Here is a 15,904-nt window from a genome sequence, read left to right on the forward strand (position 1 = left end):
GTCAAAAAAAAATTAAATTAAATAATTATAGATTTTAATAGATAAACATAGACAGTATATGTCAACCAATTAATTAAAATTAGTTCAGATGTGATTTTTTGGGTAATTAATATCTAACGTAACAAACTTATCATACCTGATAATTTATGATTAAATAATTGTTTTTTTTACACTATTAAGGCATATATATAATTTCTCTCAAAATTATATATATGGAAGAAATCTTATTCGTCCAATGCAAAATTAATATATCCATGGTACACATTAAATGTGTTCCCTGTAGAGTTCAGTTTAGGGACATGCCTTAAAGGTCCCTTGCAAATGAATTATAAGTTACATTATTTTTTTTATTCTTTAGAATAGTGCATATGGCAATTTTTTCTTTTAAAAGAAAAACAACTGGATTAGCTGGTCCGAAAGCTGCAGCTACACTCTTGTACCTAAAATTAGAGCAACTTCAAGGTATTAGAAAACCGAAAAGCACCGAACGAATGACTTCAGAATTGGACAAATTATCGAAAACGAGGATATATGACAGGATTGAGTGCAACACAAACCTATGACTCGTATAATTTTGGATAATAAATAATATAGTTAATCATTTATACATTATCGATATAAATTTTTTTTACATTAACAATTAATTATATCTTTTAATTATACCATGTTATCGTTAAAAATAAATATATTTATAATGATATAACATAATTAAAAATATAATTAATTATTAATATATAAAAAATTTACGGATTAACTCTAAATAATATCCATATCCTCTAACCGGGTTTTGTCGACCATCAACTCTCAAGTGGAAGTATATCTGTTACTTCAGTTTGAGTTTGGCAAATTTTTAATAATGCAATGCCTAATTTACAAAGTACCTCAAAAAAAAAAAATCTACAAAGTAGATATTACTAAAGATCATCTACTTCCACAGACTGTTGAATATGCACTGTTTTTAATGTGCTAGCACGTAACAAAACTGACATAATTAATGAGGGGCATTTACACTCTGATTGGTTACGATGGAAAATAGGAAGGAAATTGAAATAAGAAATTAAAAAAAAAAAAAAAGATGGGTCCACATATATCATGTTTCTACATTTGAGACGGTTGAATTAGAGAAGAAACTGTGAGAATCAATCTAAACACTGCCCTTATCCTTCGGGAGCCACTCACCCACTCTCGTCCCTATCCACCGAAGAAGCTTCACATATGTTGCTTCCAAATCCTTCTTCTAATTATGGTGATGATGAAGTGAAAAATGAATCTTATATCAATCTTGTTTGATTGTAAAAATAAAAAATAAAAATGCACGTGAAAAGAAAGTGCTTCTTTCCCTCTCTACCTAGTTTTAATAAAAGCCACGTGAACAATTTTGGGAGTACAATGATTTTAAAGAAAATTAGAGGGGTATGACAAGTAAATAATTTCTGTCATTAATAAAAAAATGAATGATTAATAGTGTATTTAATTTGTTGGGGGTGCTTTTACTTTTTACCTCGTAATTTTTTTTATTATTTTTAATTGATCTTTGTTGCCCCTACAATTCACAAAAAATACAATAAAAATAATAGTGTGGCATGTGTCTAACTCTTGAACTACGCTTTTGATTTATAACTCTTGAATTTAGAAAAGTGTTACGCCGATGAGGAGAACAAGGACAAGAATTGGTCGTGTTATATTGTGTCCTCATGCTCGCTGAGTAACTGGTGAAGACATTTCTTTGAGTCACACACCTCCCCAACAGCACGAAGTATTAATTACATTTAGGCTTTGTCCCGAATAAGCTTTTTTGATCAACTTTATTCAGAACTTCTAATTTCATTCTTATGTTAATCGGACATAAATAAATAAACTGTTTATAAGTGATTTTATATTTGAAAACCTTTTTAAACTCGAATGAATTTATTGCATAATTCTAGTATTTTTCTTTATCATCCTCGCATATTCTTTTTGCTCTTTATGACAAACAACCCCAAAAACAAATAACACGAATATATTTCATATGAAGATCAAGTGTTCAGTAATATGCATGTGGCAAGTATCGATATTAACACGTATGGTTAGATTAGATGAAGCCCCAGCCAGCTTGGTGCAGAACCATAGTCATCAATCAACTTGCATATGCCTGATTCTGAATCCTCTAAGTGGGAAACTTGGAATGACCCTTGTGTTATGGCAATTCCTCCAAGCTATGATTCAAGGTGTGTACAAAAAGGAAATTTCAAGTGGTATTATTCAGCATGTTGTTCCATAAATATCATGACAAATAGTGGTCATTATCATTGTCGAGGTCTTCCAATTCCTCGTTTCCGGATGTTAGAAGCTTAACTGTTAAGACGAAGAACAGGTTGGGGTAATATGACATCAACATAAATCATTCACACTAAGCCTAAATTCATTCCTAAATGTCAGAAAACTAAATCAAGCTACAGTAAGCTACAGTAACTTGGAATTCAAAATTGTAGGCTACCGACAATCTCTTAAATTGATGAATAGTACGTTACTTGAAAGTCAAAATTGGCTGCACCGTTTCAAAGTGAAATTTGGAATTCTATAATTGCTGCATGGTTCAAATTGAATTCCACGAAGGCTGCATCATCTCAAATTTGCATACGTTAAGTTTCTTAAATATAATATTTTATTATTTTGTGTGTTGTAACATTTGCCTATAAAAGGCCATATGTTGTACGTTGTTAGTGTATGTAAGTTGAGTGAAAAATTTCCTCTTCCATTTCTCTTGTTTCTGCTGTGTGTATATGAGTGTATTTGATAAAAATTATGTCCCACTGATATCAAATTGGTATCAGAGCCAGAGAGTCCAGTGATAGTGTGAGAAAAAAAAAAAAATATTTGTGTGAGGAACAAGAGAGTTCTCACTTTATCAAAATTTTCAGAGTCTATTTGAGAAAGAGATATGGCCACCAACTACAATATTGTTTGGTCCGGTCCCAAATTAGATGGAAAACTGGATTACAATTATTGGGCATTATTGATGTCCACCCATTTGAAAGCTCATAATATTTGGAGCTTTATTGAACCAGGCTTACAACAAGGAGCAGATGATGCAACTAAAAGGAAGGACCAGTTGGCGCTATCACAAATTCACCAAGGTGTAGATTATTCAATTTTTGGCAAAATAGCAAATGCCAAAACAGCCAAAGAAGCGTGGGATATTTTGAAACTATCATACAAAGGAGTAGAGAAAGCTCAAAAATCCAAGTTGCAATCTTTGCGACGGGAATATGAAAAATATGAAATGTCGAATTCTGAATCCGTGGAACAATATTTTTCACGAGTTACAGATCTCGTCAACAAAATGAGAGTATATGGAGAAGATATTCCTGAAAGCAAGGTGGTGGAGAAAATTCTACGCACCATGCCGATGAAGTTTGATCATGTGGTGACTACAATAATTGAGTCCCACGACATAGAAATCATGACAGTTGCAGAATTGCAAGGTAGCATTGAAAGCCATGTGAGCAGAATCTTGGAGAAAACTGAGAAAATAAATGAAGAAGCATTGAAAAGCCAGGTGAATTTTACCAACATAGCAGAACCCAGCCGAAGTGAAGACAGTAGAGGTCGTGAAGGAGGAAATATAAATTTCAAAGGAAGAGGTCGTGGTAGTTTCAGAGGAAGAGGTCGTTGTAATTTTAATCAACAATGGAGAGACAACAATTTCAGCCCACTTAATCAAGGAAGAGGTGGACACAATTTCAGATCTTCCAACCGTGGAAGAGGAAGAGGCAGCTTCACTAACCAGGAGAGGACAAATTTCAATTGCTACCACTGTGGAAAATTCGGGCACAGAGCTGCAGATTGTAGATTCAAACAACAAGCAAATATAGCAGAAAATCAATATAAGCATACTGGTGAGAGTTCTGATAGTCCACAAACCTTACTTCTAGTAGCAAATAATTTTTCAGGCGATGGAGATATTTGGTACCTAGATACTGGCTGCAGCAACCACATGTGTGGGAAAAAGGAGTTATTTTTCTCACTAGATGAAACGATAAAATCTACTGTGAAATTCGGAAATAATTCTAACATTCCGATTTTGGGAAAAGGTCGAGTTGCAATTAAATTGAAGGATGGTTCTCAAAATTTCATCTCTGATGTTTTCTATGCTCCTGGTCTTCATCATAACCTGTTGAGTATGGGACAACTATCAGAGAAAGGTTACAACATGCAGATTCATCATGGATACTGCACGTTGATAGACAAAAGTGGAAGATTTATAGCTAAGGTAAAAATGACCCCGAATCGCTTATTTCCTTTGAAGATTTGTCATGAAAAGTTTTCTTGTTTGAGTTCTATTATTCCCAATGATGATTGGTTGTGGCATATGCGCTTTGGACACTTTCACTTCTCTGGATTAAATTATTTGTCAAGAAAAGAATATGTTTCTGGCTTGCCTATTGTGAATATTCCTAATGGAGTTTGTGAGACGTGTGAGATTGGAAAGAAGCATAGAGAATCATTCCCAACCGGAGTATCTTGGAGGGCAAAGAAGCTATTAGAGATAGTTCATTCAGATTTATGCATGGTTGAAATACCAACACATGGCGGTAGCAGGTATTTCATTACTTTTATTGATGACTTTAGTAGAAAAGCTTGGGTGTATTTTTTGAAACAGAAATCAGAAGCTTGTGATGCCTTTAAGTCATTTAAGGCATTTGTGGAGAAACAAAGTGGCTGTAAGATTAAAGCATTAAGGACAGATAGAGGCCAAGAATATCTTGCCTGTGCAAATTTCTTTGACCACCATGGAATTCAGCATCAAATGACAACTAGATACACTCCTCAACAAAATGGAGTAGCAGAAAGGAAGAACAGAACAATCATGGATATGGTGAGATGCATGCTAAAGGCAAAACAAATGCCTAGAGAATTCTGGGCAGAAGTAGTTTCTACTACTGTGTATATTTTGAACAGGTGTCCAACAAAGAGTGTTTGTGATAAAACACCAGAAGAAGCTTGGAGTGGAAGGAAGCCCTCAATCCGGCATCTCAAATTTTTTGGGTGTATAGCATATGCTCATGTACCAGATCAACTCAGAAAGAAGCTAGATGACAAAGGAGAGAAGTGCATCTTTATTGGTTACAGCACCAACTCAAAGGCATATAAGCTTTACAATCCAGTGACAAAGAAGGTTATCATCAGCAGAGATGTGACCTTTGATGAAGAAGGAATGTGGGATTGGTCTTTCAAAGCACAAAAGGAGCCTGTAATAAATCCAGAAAACTATGAAGAGGAGAATGGACATGTAAATCCAACACCTGATGAACCAGAAACATCAAGCAGACCACAAAGGCAAAGGAGATTACCAGCCAGATTGGAGGATTATGTTGTGGGTAATGATAATGACCCATCTGATGAAGAAATTATCAATTTTGCCTTATTTGCAGATTGTGAGCCTGTAACTTTTGAAGAAGCTTCAAATAATCAATATTGGAGAAAAGCAATGGATGAAGAAATTCATGCCATTGAGAAGAATCAAACATGGGAGCTGACAGACTTACCAGCAGACAAAAAGCCAATTGGAGTAAAGTGGGTGTACAAAACTATTTGCTCCTGTAGCGAGATTAGATACAATTCGTATGCTTATCTCTCTATCAGCTCAAAATAATTGGAAAATTCATCAAATGGATGTTAAATCTGCTTTTCTGAATGGCACTTTGGAAGAAGAAGTATATGTTGAGCAGCCTGCAGGATATGAAGTTAAAGGAAAAGATGATAAAGTCTATAGATTGAAGAAGGCATTGTATGGTCTGAAACAGGCACCCAGGGCGTGGTATAAGAAGATTGATTCTTACTTTGTGAATAATGGTTTTCAGAAATGCCCGTTTGAACACACTTTGTATATCAAATCTGTTGATCTTGACAATATCCTTATTGTGTGCCTCTATGTTGATGATCTAATTTTTACTGGAAATAATCCAAAGATGTTTGCAAAATTCAGGGAGGCTATGGCTAAATGTTTTGAAATGACGGATTTGGGCCTAATGTCCTATTTTTTAGGCATCGAGGTTGATCAGCGAGATGATGGAATTTTCATTTCTCAAAAGAAATTTGCAGGTGATATTTTAAAGAAGTTCAAGATGGAGAATTCAAAGCCAATCTCAACACCTGTTGAAGAAAAGTTGAAGCTGACCAGTGACATTGGAGGCAAGAAAGTCAATCCAACTCTCTATAAAAGTTTGATTGGAAGCCTTAGATATTTAACTGCAACCAGGCCAGATATTGTCTATGGAGTTGGACTACTCAGTAGATTCATGGAAAAGCCTCGAGATTCTCATTGGCAGGCAGCTAAAAGAATTCTCAGATACATCAAAGGTACTCTGACAGAAGGAATTTTCTATGATAAAAACATTGATGTGAATCTTGTTGGATATACGGATAGTGATTGGGCAGGAGATATAGAGACAAGAAAGAGCACGTCAGGATATGCATTCAATCTTGGAAGTGGTACAATATCATGGTCATCAAAGAAGCAACAAGTGGTGGCACTCTCAACTGCCGAAGCAGAATATATAGCAGCAGCAAGTTGTGCAACCCAAGCTGTGTGGCTGAGAAGAATGCTTGAAGTAATGTATCAAAAGCAAAATACTCCCACAATGATATTTTGTGATAACAAGTCAGCAATTGCATTATGCAAAAATCCAGTATTTCATGGAAGATCCAAGCACATAGATATTCGGTTTCATAAAATCCGAGAACTGGTAGCTGAGAAAGAAGTAACAATTGAATATTGTTCAACTGAAGAACAAGTTGCAGATATTTTCACGAAGCCGTTAAAAGTTGAGTTATTCTGCAAGTTAAAAAGAATGCTTGGAATGATACAAGCTTGATTTAAGGGAGGCAATGTCAGAAAACTAAATCAAGCTACAGTAAGCTACAGTAACTTGGAATTCAAAATTGTAGGCTACCGACAATCTCTTAAATTGATGAATAGTACGTTACTTGAAAGTCAAAATTGGCTGCACCGTTTCAAAGTGAAATTTGGAATTCTATAATTGCTGCATGGTTCAAATTGAATTCCACGAAGGCTGCATCATCTCAAATTTGCATACGTTAAGTTTCTTAAATATAATATTTTATTATTTTGTGTGTTGTAACATTTGCCTATAAAAGGCCATATGTTGTACGTTGTTAGTGTATGTAAGTTGAGTGAAAAATTTCCTCTTCCATTTCTCTTGTTTCTGCTGTGTGTATATGAGTGTATTTGATAAAAATTATGTCCCACTGATATCACTAAAGTTCAAGAAAGTATGGTACATAAACATCACAGATGAAAAATAATGTTAGAAACGCAACTGATAAATATTCCATGAAAAATTTACAAATATACAAAGGAGGAAATTATGGCTTACTAGGAAGTATACGTGTATTTCCATCCGATACTTGGAATGCAAGTTCCACAGCATCGAGACAAGATTTTAGAGATTAAAAAATAGTTACTTTTCAAAAGCCCAAGATACTATTCTGTTTCTTTAGCTGATGGATTGAGTATTTGCATCCGAGATCGTAGGATCTCTTATGTTGTTTTTATTTTCCCATAAACCTAAAAAAAAATGCCGGAGATATGGTCTTTTAAACGCATGAAAAACAAGATAATACCAAAGATGCTGCTGGTTGTTTGTTCTTTAACAAGAAAGAATTGAGCTTGTAAGCAGACGAAAGTAAACAAGGGAAATACATCCGAGAAATATCAGATTCAGATTCAAAATCCGGTAGTTCATAGGTTAGAATGTAAGACGATGACTTAGCTTGTTGACCAAGTGGGGCACATGATAAAACACTGGAGTGGACTATAACTAAATGATTAAAGCTGTGACTGAGTTTAAAAAGCAAATCAAGTTGGATATAATCAAAATACCAATTATACCAATTCTTAATCTTCTGTCAGAATTTGACAGATGATTAGAAATTAATGCCAAGTAAAACTTACTTTCATCTTCTTCATCTCCATTTTGACTAGTAAAGAATGGGGTGAGGTAGTTTTTATCTAATGCTGTAAAAGATGCAGCGCTACTACAAAAAGAAAAGCAAGGAAAAATTAGAAGTAGAAATATCGTTAAGTAAAAATAGCTTTAGAATATTTTCAATATTAGAGCACAGTCGTTACCTCCTTTGGAATTCGTGTAGCTTCATCTTGATTTTGTTTGATGACGATTCATCATCATCAGGAGACATATAACCATTGTTCTCCTCAAAATTCTAGCGGATGAAACCAAAGAATCAAAGATTCATTAAAATGGTTATATCCTTTGTCAATTGCCAGGATAAAATGCACGGAACCAATTCCAATGTTTAATTTAGAAGTTAACATACAATTCCACAACACAGTTCATAAATAATATAGTTTCTTTGAGTTTAGAAGCACATGAAGAGCTTAACATATGTCCTATCTAACACTTAATGCTTGGTTAGACATGCATAACTTCTATTTTGTCCTGGGTCATGGTCAGCTACTACTTCTTAGCTTTGGGCTATTTGATTCCACAACCCCCACCCCTAATGGAATGGCTCATAACTTAAAGTTTAGAAGCAATTTAAAAACATAATTACAAGTCAATTTGCATGCTTCTTCTTCTTTCAACAACAAATATAGCCTAGTCAATCTCTCTCTCTCTCTCTCTCTCTCTCTCTCTCTCACACACACACACACACACAGTCAATATTTAATTAGTTTATTTTTATTAGCTTTCTGAGGGAGCTTTTGATAAAATAAAAAAAAAAACAATTATTATCCCAAAAAGGATCCATCCCAAACGTGTATAGTATTTCAATATGAGTTAGTCCCAACTACATTTCAGTCCAGCAGAAGTACGCTACCTGCTATATTCCACAAGGGAAAAGCTCTGCAATTATGTGGAAACAACAATGTAGAGATGCTTCTACTATTTAATAAAGAAAAAGAACATCATCTAGCAAAACTTACCATTCTGGAACTAATTGAAGCCAAAGGACTCTCGTTAATGTGACTGTCAGTACCTATAACTTCTAAAGCTTCCAGCATTGTGCCTGTTGAACCACCAATGAGTAATACCTGAAATATGGTAAATAATTTTTATTGTCAAGTAACAAGCCAAGTATCGTGAATGGGGAAAATAATTTTTTTCAGCAAGTAATTTAAATAAGAAAAATAAACATGTGGAGAAAACTTAGCTACAGTTTTTGTAAGTTTGCTATCAAGTTGTCCAATTCAGAGTAATGCTTCTACATTTTTTGACGGCTCATCGAGCATAGTATTCTCCATTTGAAATATCCAAATTACTAAGTCTCTCCCACTGAGATTCTCGGATCGCACGCTTACTTTATATACTGGTAACCTCACATATTGTTTTGCTTAAAATTGGATTGGATCAGATCTTGCACTCTTTTTTATCAAGATTCGTCCAGAGTGGTCAAGAAATTCCTAATTTAATACTTCTATATAAATTTAAGTTTACCATTCTATGGTTTCCTCCTTATATTTTATTTCTGCAGTTTTTTTTCTTACTGTAATACAATCCTCAAGTTTCTTTGCTCTGTACAGCTCTCTCGGTTGATTTCTTTCTCTACCTTCATTGCCCTTCTTGAATCTGGAGATGAAGCTAATAATCTAACTGCTCAGATGAATTTTACTTTAGTTGACTTTTCATGAGAGCATCCTCCATCAGTCAATCAAATCATATGTTGAATGGAGAAACCCAAATTGGATGGTTATAACCAGAAATTTTTATGCGATTATGTGAACTTCCTCCCAAGCCAAGACAAAACTACATTTGAATAAGAGAAATACTAGCAACACATTCTATTATTATCTAAAATTTATTGAAAATCACAAAATTATGCGTGTCTCATTTCGTATTTAATAAGTCTCACTCATGATTTTATAGTTTTCAATAAATTTTATGAGTGTTAGCACTCCTCTTTAAACAATAGAAAGCTGAAAAAGTAGGATAGAATCTTGCACCAAATGGTTGTATTTGGAATTACAAATTATTGTCTCCTATGTGGCAGTGAACAAACTATCTAATCAATGATTTCTAAGAAAGAAAAGATGTAAACAACGAAAATTTTAAAATAGAAAAAATTCTGTGATACCATGTTTTTACAAATAGCCCTTTCTTAATTATAGAATTCAATAGAAAACATAAGAACAACATTTAAGTTTCCATCAAGAAAGGAATCAAGAATATGAAAACACAGAATATAGTTTGAAAGTAACATTCAAATTTTACATTGACATAGCCAAGCACCTAATACCTCTATTTATTTATATTTATGTAATGATTAGCTTAAATTAGATGATGATAACCATGAGCATGCCTACCGTCAAAACAACAATTGCTGTAGTTGCAGTTAAGATGGTCTGTCCATGTCCTTCTGGAAGCTCATGAATTGATTGCAGAGCAAGGGCAAAGGCCATTGCCCCTCGAAGTCCTGTACATGTTCATATAGTACAAAACTCAACAGAACAGGCAAAGCATTAAAGAACACACCAAAAAAAGTAGTTTGTTTTATTGACAGAATAAAAAAAGCTTTCCAGACTATAGTCAATGATTTACGACTTTCTCAGACCTTACCACTATACCAAAGTGCTTTCTGGTGTTTTGGAGGTATTTGTCGACGAGCAGGTCTGAACAAGTTGACTAGATAAGCACAAGAGAACACATTGGCTGCCCTGCATGAAGTGATCAAACTATATAGTTTACAATTTCGTGGAGAAATATGAAAGCTAAGCATATAAGTGTCAAAGTCAACGTGCATACATATCTTAATATTTTACCAAACTAGCAAAAAGCCTGACAAGATCACATGTCACTATGATCAAATCAAATACTCATGACGACAGAAATTACTGAATAAATACCTTGCAATTCCAATGAATATCTGGAGTGGTTACCAAGCAAGTTGAGGAAGAGGATAAACATGAACATGAAATGCTAGGCTAATACAATTTTATAGGTCAAAATAAAAGGATCAAGGAAAGGATACAATGGAGAAGAATATAAATCCAACATGTGACCAGCTATGTTTCTCCATAGCAATATCAAAGCCCATGTAGATAAATCTGTAGATCATATGACGAAATGATTTCCATGCATCATTTATAGAGGTAATGTTAAACTAGAAGGGAAATACTGCCATTGAATCCTCCTTACACAAATGTCTCCGCTAATGATGATATCAACTCAAAAAAAGCAGAGACAAATCTTTGAGAACTACGCGACAAATTTGAATATGTGTAATGCTTCATGACCTAAAACATAACACAAAAATACTCATAAAAATGCTTTAACACGCATGAAATGGCACATTAAAATTATAATATGCAATTACCATTCCTGTGAACAATATTGATACAATACCAGACAGTCCAAGACCTTCTGCAAGCATGTACCTGAGAAATAAAATAATTGCATCATGCATAAAGAAACTTATAGAAATTCTACAATAAAGTTATGAAGAAATAGTACAAGGAGTTTTCTTACGAGAAATACGGGAAAAGAACAAAAAGACAGCTCTCCAAGTTCTGAAGACTAAATTGAAAATTTTTCAGATCAGTAATTTACAGATATGAGTTGGATCATCACATATTGAACCAAACAATAAAATAAAATATAAATACTTACTTGTCAATATTCAACCCTGCATACTTAAATAGGTTCTGATAGTTAAGGTTTCACTAAATTTTGACTTTTAAATCTCTCTAAAGAGTTATTGCTGTATATATAGGACAAGAGGACAATCATTAATTTAAAAGGATATTAAAGCAGATATAAATCCAACTCCAACACCTGCAGACACCAAAAAACAATGGCAAATTAGGAATATCGAAAATAAAAACAATTTATAATTAAATTCTACCTCTGGTCTCTTCTGCAAGAAAAATTGTTATATTAACCGGGTAAAATCAACATATGATGACAGAAGAAACAACGCAAAGTGTAGGGGTAAGGACAGCTGATGCCAAATTTCTATGCAGAATATCTTTAAGGGCAAATTGAAGATTACCCTCCTCAACTTGCCCACCTCCTCAACCTACCTTAACATTTTTTGTGTCACTTGACCCTGTTTTTGCTTTGGATCAAAGTGAAACCATTAAGTTCTCCATCAAAGTTAATGTAAGTTACTTTTTTTTTGTGTGTCTGTTTACTTAAGCCCTCTCTACTTTAGACCAAATTGAAATTGAGTTTTTCATTCATGTTAATGTCAGTCCGGTGAAATCTTACTTTTTTTTTTTAAAATTTGTCTTAATTGGCACCACTTTATCTATGATATCTAAATGACAAGTTTATCCACTTATGTTATGTGAAAGCTTAAGTTTCTTTGTTGAGAAAAATGGGTGATTTTATGACTTCGGTGGAAGCAAAGATTAGATTTAGTAATGTGAAAATGTCTATGATCTGCTCATCCTATCTAAGAGGTTGTTCAATAACCATCAAGTTACTAAATATAGCTGGTTAAAAAAACACTCACGCTAGCAAGTTTAAGGAACCAATTTGATCTGGACTTACCTAGCCCCTAGAGTGGCCCAAAGCCACCAACCTATGTTGGCCCAACAAATAAGTGTGTGCTTGTATGCCCATTCAGTTGGATTGAATGCCAATCTAAGACTCCCCGTCCTTCGTTTTTTCATGGGAAAGTAGGAAACTTGTGTGCAACATGATTGGAGCAGGTTTCTAGATACACCCTAAATAGGCACAATGGCCTCGTTAATCATGCTCCAGCATGTAGAGTAGTTCAACCCCAAAAAGATCGCATAACTGCTAGTTGGAAACAAGGAGTGCAAGGATACATATCATTCTGTCATCATGAGAATTCATATGATCATGCATAGGGTGATCGACGCGATATATATATATAGGGGATGACAAACCCTAACCAAGGTACATCATTCTCCATTTTCTCACCTCTTGACTCTTGCCCTCAAATACTTGAGTGTTGGAATTCTTGCATGCGATAACCCACCTTTGCTGACTCTTGGAGAAATGAAGGAAGAGCATACCGACAGAAGACACCGCAAGACACGATTGTACCATCTTGGTCTCGTGAAGAACACAATCTATGCTACACTAAGGACAAGTCAATATGATCTCAAAGAACATGAATTATAGTTTCTCATGTCTGTAACACAAAGGACATTGCATCCTACATCAAGCGCCAACATTTTCTATTACTATTCATCAGTAAAGCATTACAAACAATCTTCCATCGGTGGATCTAAATTCATTGAGGACCATTATAATTATGAGTGCTTCTACCAACCAAGACAAACTCCTTTCACAAATTGGAGTCTGCATGCCTCCTTTGAACAAATGGAATATCAATCACCACCTGATTTTTATCATAAGTGGTATTCATCTAGTTTTCATCATAAATGTGGTTTCATTAAGTGGAACAAAATAAAAAATATTCACTGCTTGCCTTCACGTGTGAGATTTCTGTGTTTTAATAATTTGACACCAATAAGATTATTTTCTACCAAAAATAAGGAACATGTAACTGACATAAACATTGATAAGAAAAAGCTTAATAGTTTCATTTTAGTCCAAATCCGAAGTAGAGGGGGTTAAGTGACACAAAAAAGTTGGGAGGAGTAGGTTGGGAAAGTACAAAACTAGACGGGGGTAAACTATAATTTAGCCTATCCTTAAAGCCCATAATACTGGTAATTCAACTAAAAAAAACACTGCATAAAGAGAACATTAGGTAAAATTTATAAAACCAACCAGCAGACATTGACCCAACAAAAGTCTCCAAAAATCTAACAACCACCATGAAGAAATTTTGTCCGGATGGATGAGTTTTAACCACTGACATTGTCCTGCAAAAACAAGTATTTGAGTCAAAAATGAACTTTAAATGATACTTGGGTTATTTTTGAAATAGAAAATTCGATATACCTGTACAAAGAAATAGCCATCTGCCAGTAGTTCATAGTGGAGGTTAGAGGGAGAGAAAGGACAAACAGAAAAGAGGGAAAGAATCAGGTAGCAGTACCATCCGTGATCCATATTTAAACAAAAATAGCGAACTTCACCAGGAAATTTTTGCTCGTAACAAATAGAAACTTACTGCATCGTTCAAAACAGATTCTCCAAAAACCAAGGCATATAGATTGACATCTGTACCAAGCTCCTGGAATAAGGAAAGCAAAGGTACACATCAGGAAAACTAGAATGAATTAGAAGGGCAAGAAAAGACAAGCTAGTTGTTGGATGGAAAGTAGGAACGCATACACTTGCAGAAATTATTTAAATACTTGAAACCATAATGGGTTCAGAAGCAATATGACATGACATGACATTAAAAGTGTTTAGAGTCGGAAGTGGGAACATGTATATGCAGCATGCAGCAGTGGTACAAACTACAAATAGAAGAAAAGAAGAATTAAAGCAGAAAGTTAATCACCTGACCTGAAATATGGACAAAACGGTAACAGGATCAGTTGCAGATATAAGTGCACCAAACATTAGACACTCAACAAAAGGTAGTCTGTACATGAGGTACATGAATCCACCAAGATAACTGCAGAGAAAGAATAGGATGTAAAGGAACTGTAATAAATGATAGGAAAGAGAAAGTAGAAAACTTACACCAAGACACCCGTTACAATGGAAGCCAGAAAGGTGCCGAATATAGCAAATGTGACAATAGCTCCAAAGTTGGAGAAGAAGGGTTTCTGTGAAGAGAAAAAGCGCGAAGTGAAAAAGGCATGTAATAATATTAGAAAGATAATTCCGAATGAAAGTAAGAAACTTACAGGCGAGAGACTGAAGCCAGACTGAGTGAAAGAGAAAGGTTAAGGAAATGAAGGCATAGGAAATGAAAGAATGAAGGGTTAGGAAGAAGAAGAAAGGGAGTGTTTAAGGATATAATATGATAGGAGGTAAGAGGAAGAGGAAGAAAAACTCCTCGTGAAAATTGAACCACGCCCTGTGGAGTACGTGAGGTTGGTTGATGAGTTATGAGGAATTCGAATAATAGAAAGAATGAAAAATGAGTTATGAGTAAACGTAACGTAACGTAACCTAACCTGATACTAGTTTGAGTGTGAGAAATGTTAGCGAGAGTACCAACGAGTAAGCCAATGAGAAGAGAAGCGCTGGCTTCGGGAAGAACGTAAATCTTCTTGCGACGAAGAACGTGACCTAACACGAAGGAGAGAACCAGCATCATGATCTGAAGAAGAATCCCCACTCCCGCCGCCTGCTGCTCCTTGCTCGCGCCGCTCACGTCCACGCCCTCCGCCGGAGATATTTGATCGTCCTCCGCCATCGACACTAACAATTCCGTTTTTCCTTCTTCTCTCTTTTTTATTCTTCGCCTTCCCTTCGTCACACTCACATAATAATCATTTACAATTTCTTTTCTTTTTCTTGTCTCTTTCTCTCGCTCCTCCACGTGGAACCAATTACCTTCGCCATCTGTCCCTTCACTGAAACTGCACTTTTCACTTTATCTTTAAAAAAATTCTATTTTTTAGTGCTTTGAGGACATTTTAATAAATTGATTTAAAATATGAAAAGTATAAGGACATATGGATGCATGGGATTGGATGATTAACAATGGCTCGGACATCAGACTCAACCTCGGCCTAAAATGCATTATTTTCAAATTATTTTCGTACAAAATAAATAGATATATTAGTGAGAATGAGACATTTTATATTTCTATTAAAAATAAAATAAAAAATAAAAATTATGTATTAATATTATATTTTATTAATTTAAATCAATATATATAATATTTTATAGTTATTTACTAATTTAAATTAATAAAATAAAATATAAAAAATTCTTAAATTTTTAAAATTTTATAATTTTAAATTATGTATTAAAAATTTTTAATTTAATAATTTGATGATTAAAATTTGATATAAAATATGAGTTATTGAGTGATG

At 34.4% G+C, this 15,904-nt stretch overlaps 1 protein-coding gene across 6 annotated transcripts; it reads right to left on the bottom strand.

Moving 5' to 3' along the window:
* Positions 1 to 220: 220 nt before the first annotated feature.
* On the bottom strand, positions 221 to 15,428 carry LOC109811392 (sodium/hydrogen exchanger 6). Of its 6 annotated transcripts, none has more exons than XM_083075955.1 (21): positions 15,038 to 15,427; positions 14,878 to 14,937; positions 14,765 to 14,789; positions 14,598 to 14,683; positions 14,418 to 14,529; positions 14,077 to 14,139; positions 13,905 to 13,924; positions 13,731 to 13,825; positions 11,767 to 11,795; positions 11,631 to 11,662; positions 11,490 to 11,537; positions 11,338 to 11,398; positions 11,160 to 11,257; positions 10,993 to 11,068; positions 10,868 to 10,887; positions 10,581 to 10,678; positions 10,328 to 10,437; positions 8,951 to 9,058; positions 8,135 to 8,226; positions 7,958 to 8,037; positions 221 to 440 (listed from the first exon to the last, which is right to left on the bottom strand). In XM_083075955.1, the coding sequence occupies exons 1-21, from the start codon at positions 15,277 to 15,279 to the stop codon at positions 427 to 429; spliced, it is 1,569 nt and encodes a 522-aa protein (XP_082932081.1). In that variant the 5' UTR covers positions 15,280 to 15,427; the 3' UTR covers positions 221 to 426. The 6 variants fall into 6 exon arrangements, with proteins under 6 accessions (XP_082932081.1, XP_020230729.1, XP_029129821.1 ...); XM_020375140.3 differs by having other exon boundaries at positions 224 to 440; positions 7,958 to 8,040; positions 15,038 to 15,422; XM_029273988.2 differs by lacking the exon at positions 221 to 440 and adding an exon at positions 1,982 to 2,334 and having other exon boundaries at positions 15,038 to 15,425.
* Positions 15,429 to 15,904: the final 476 nt, after the last annotated feature.

This window comes from Cajanus cajan, chromosome 5 (genome assembly GCF_000230855.2).
Source record: "Cajanus cajan strain Asha chromosome 5, NIPB_CcT2T_4, whole genome shotgun sequence".
In the NCBI taxonomy this organism is placed as follows: Eukaryota; Viridiplantae; Streptophyta; class Magnoliopsida; order Fabales; family Fabaceae; genus Cajanus; species Cajanus cajan.

What these genes read in the sequence shown, in the direction of transcription:
- LOC109811392 (XM_083075953.1), bottom strand. Translation starts at nt 15,279, where the DNA reads ATGGCGGAGGACGATCAAATATCTCCGGCGGAGGGCGTGGACGTGAGC. An exon ending in CTGGCTTCAGTCTCTCGCCT is followed by an intron (nt 14,684 to 14,764) that starts GTAAGTTTCTTA and finishes TTCTCTTCACAG; the next exon opens with AAACCCTTCTTCTCCAACTT. An exon ending in GAAAGCACTTTGGTATAGTG is followed by an intron (nt 10,438 to 10,580) that starts GTAAGGTCTGAG and finishes GAACATGTACAG; the next exon opens with GACTTCGAGGGGCAATGGCC.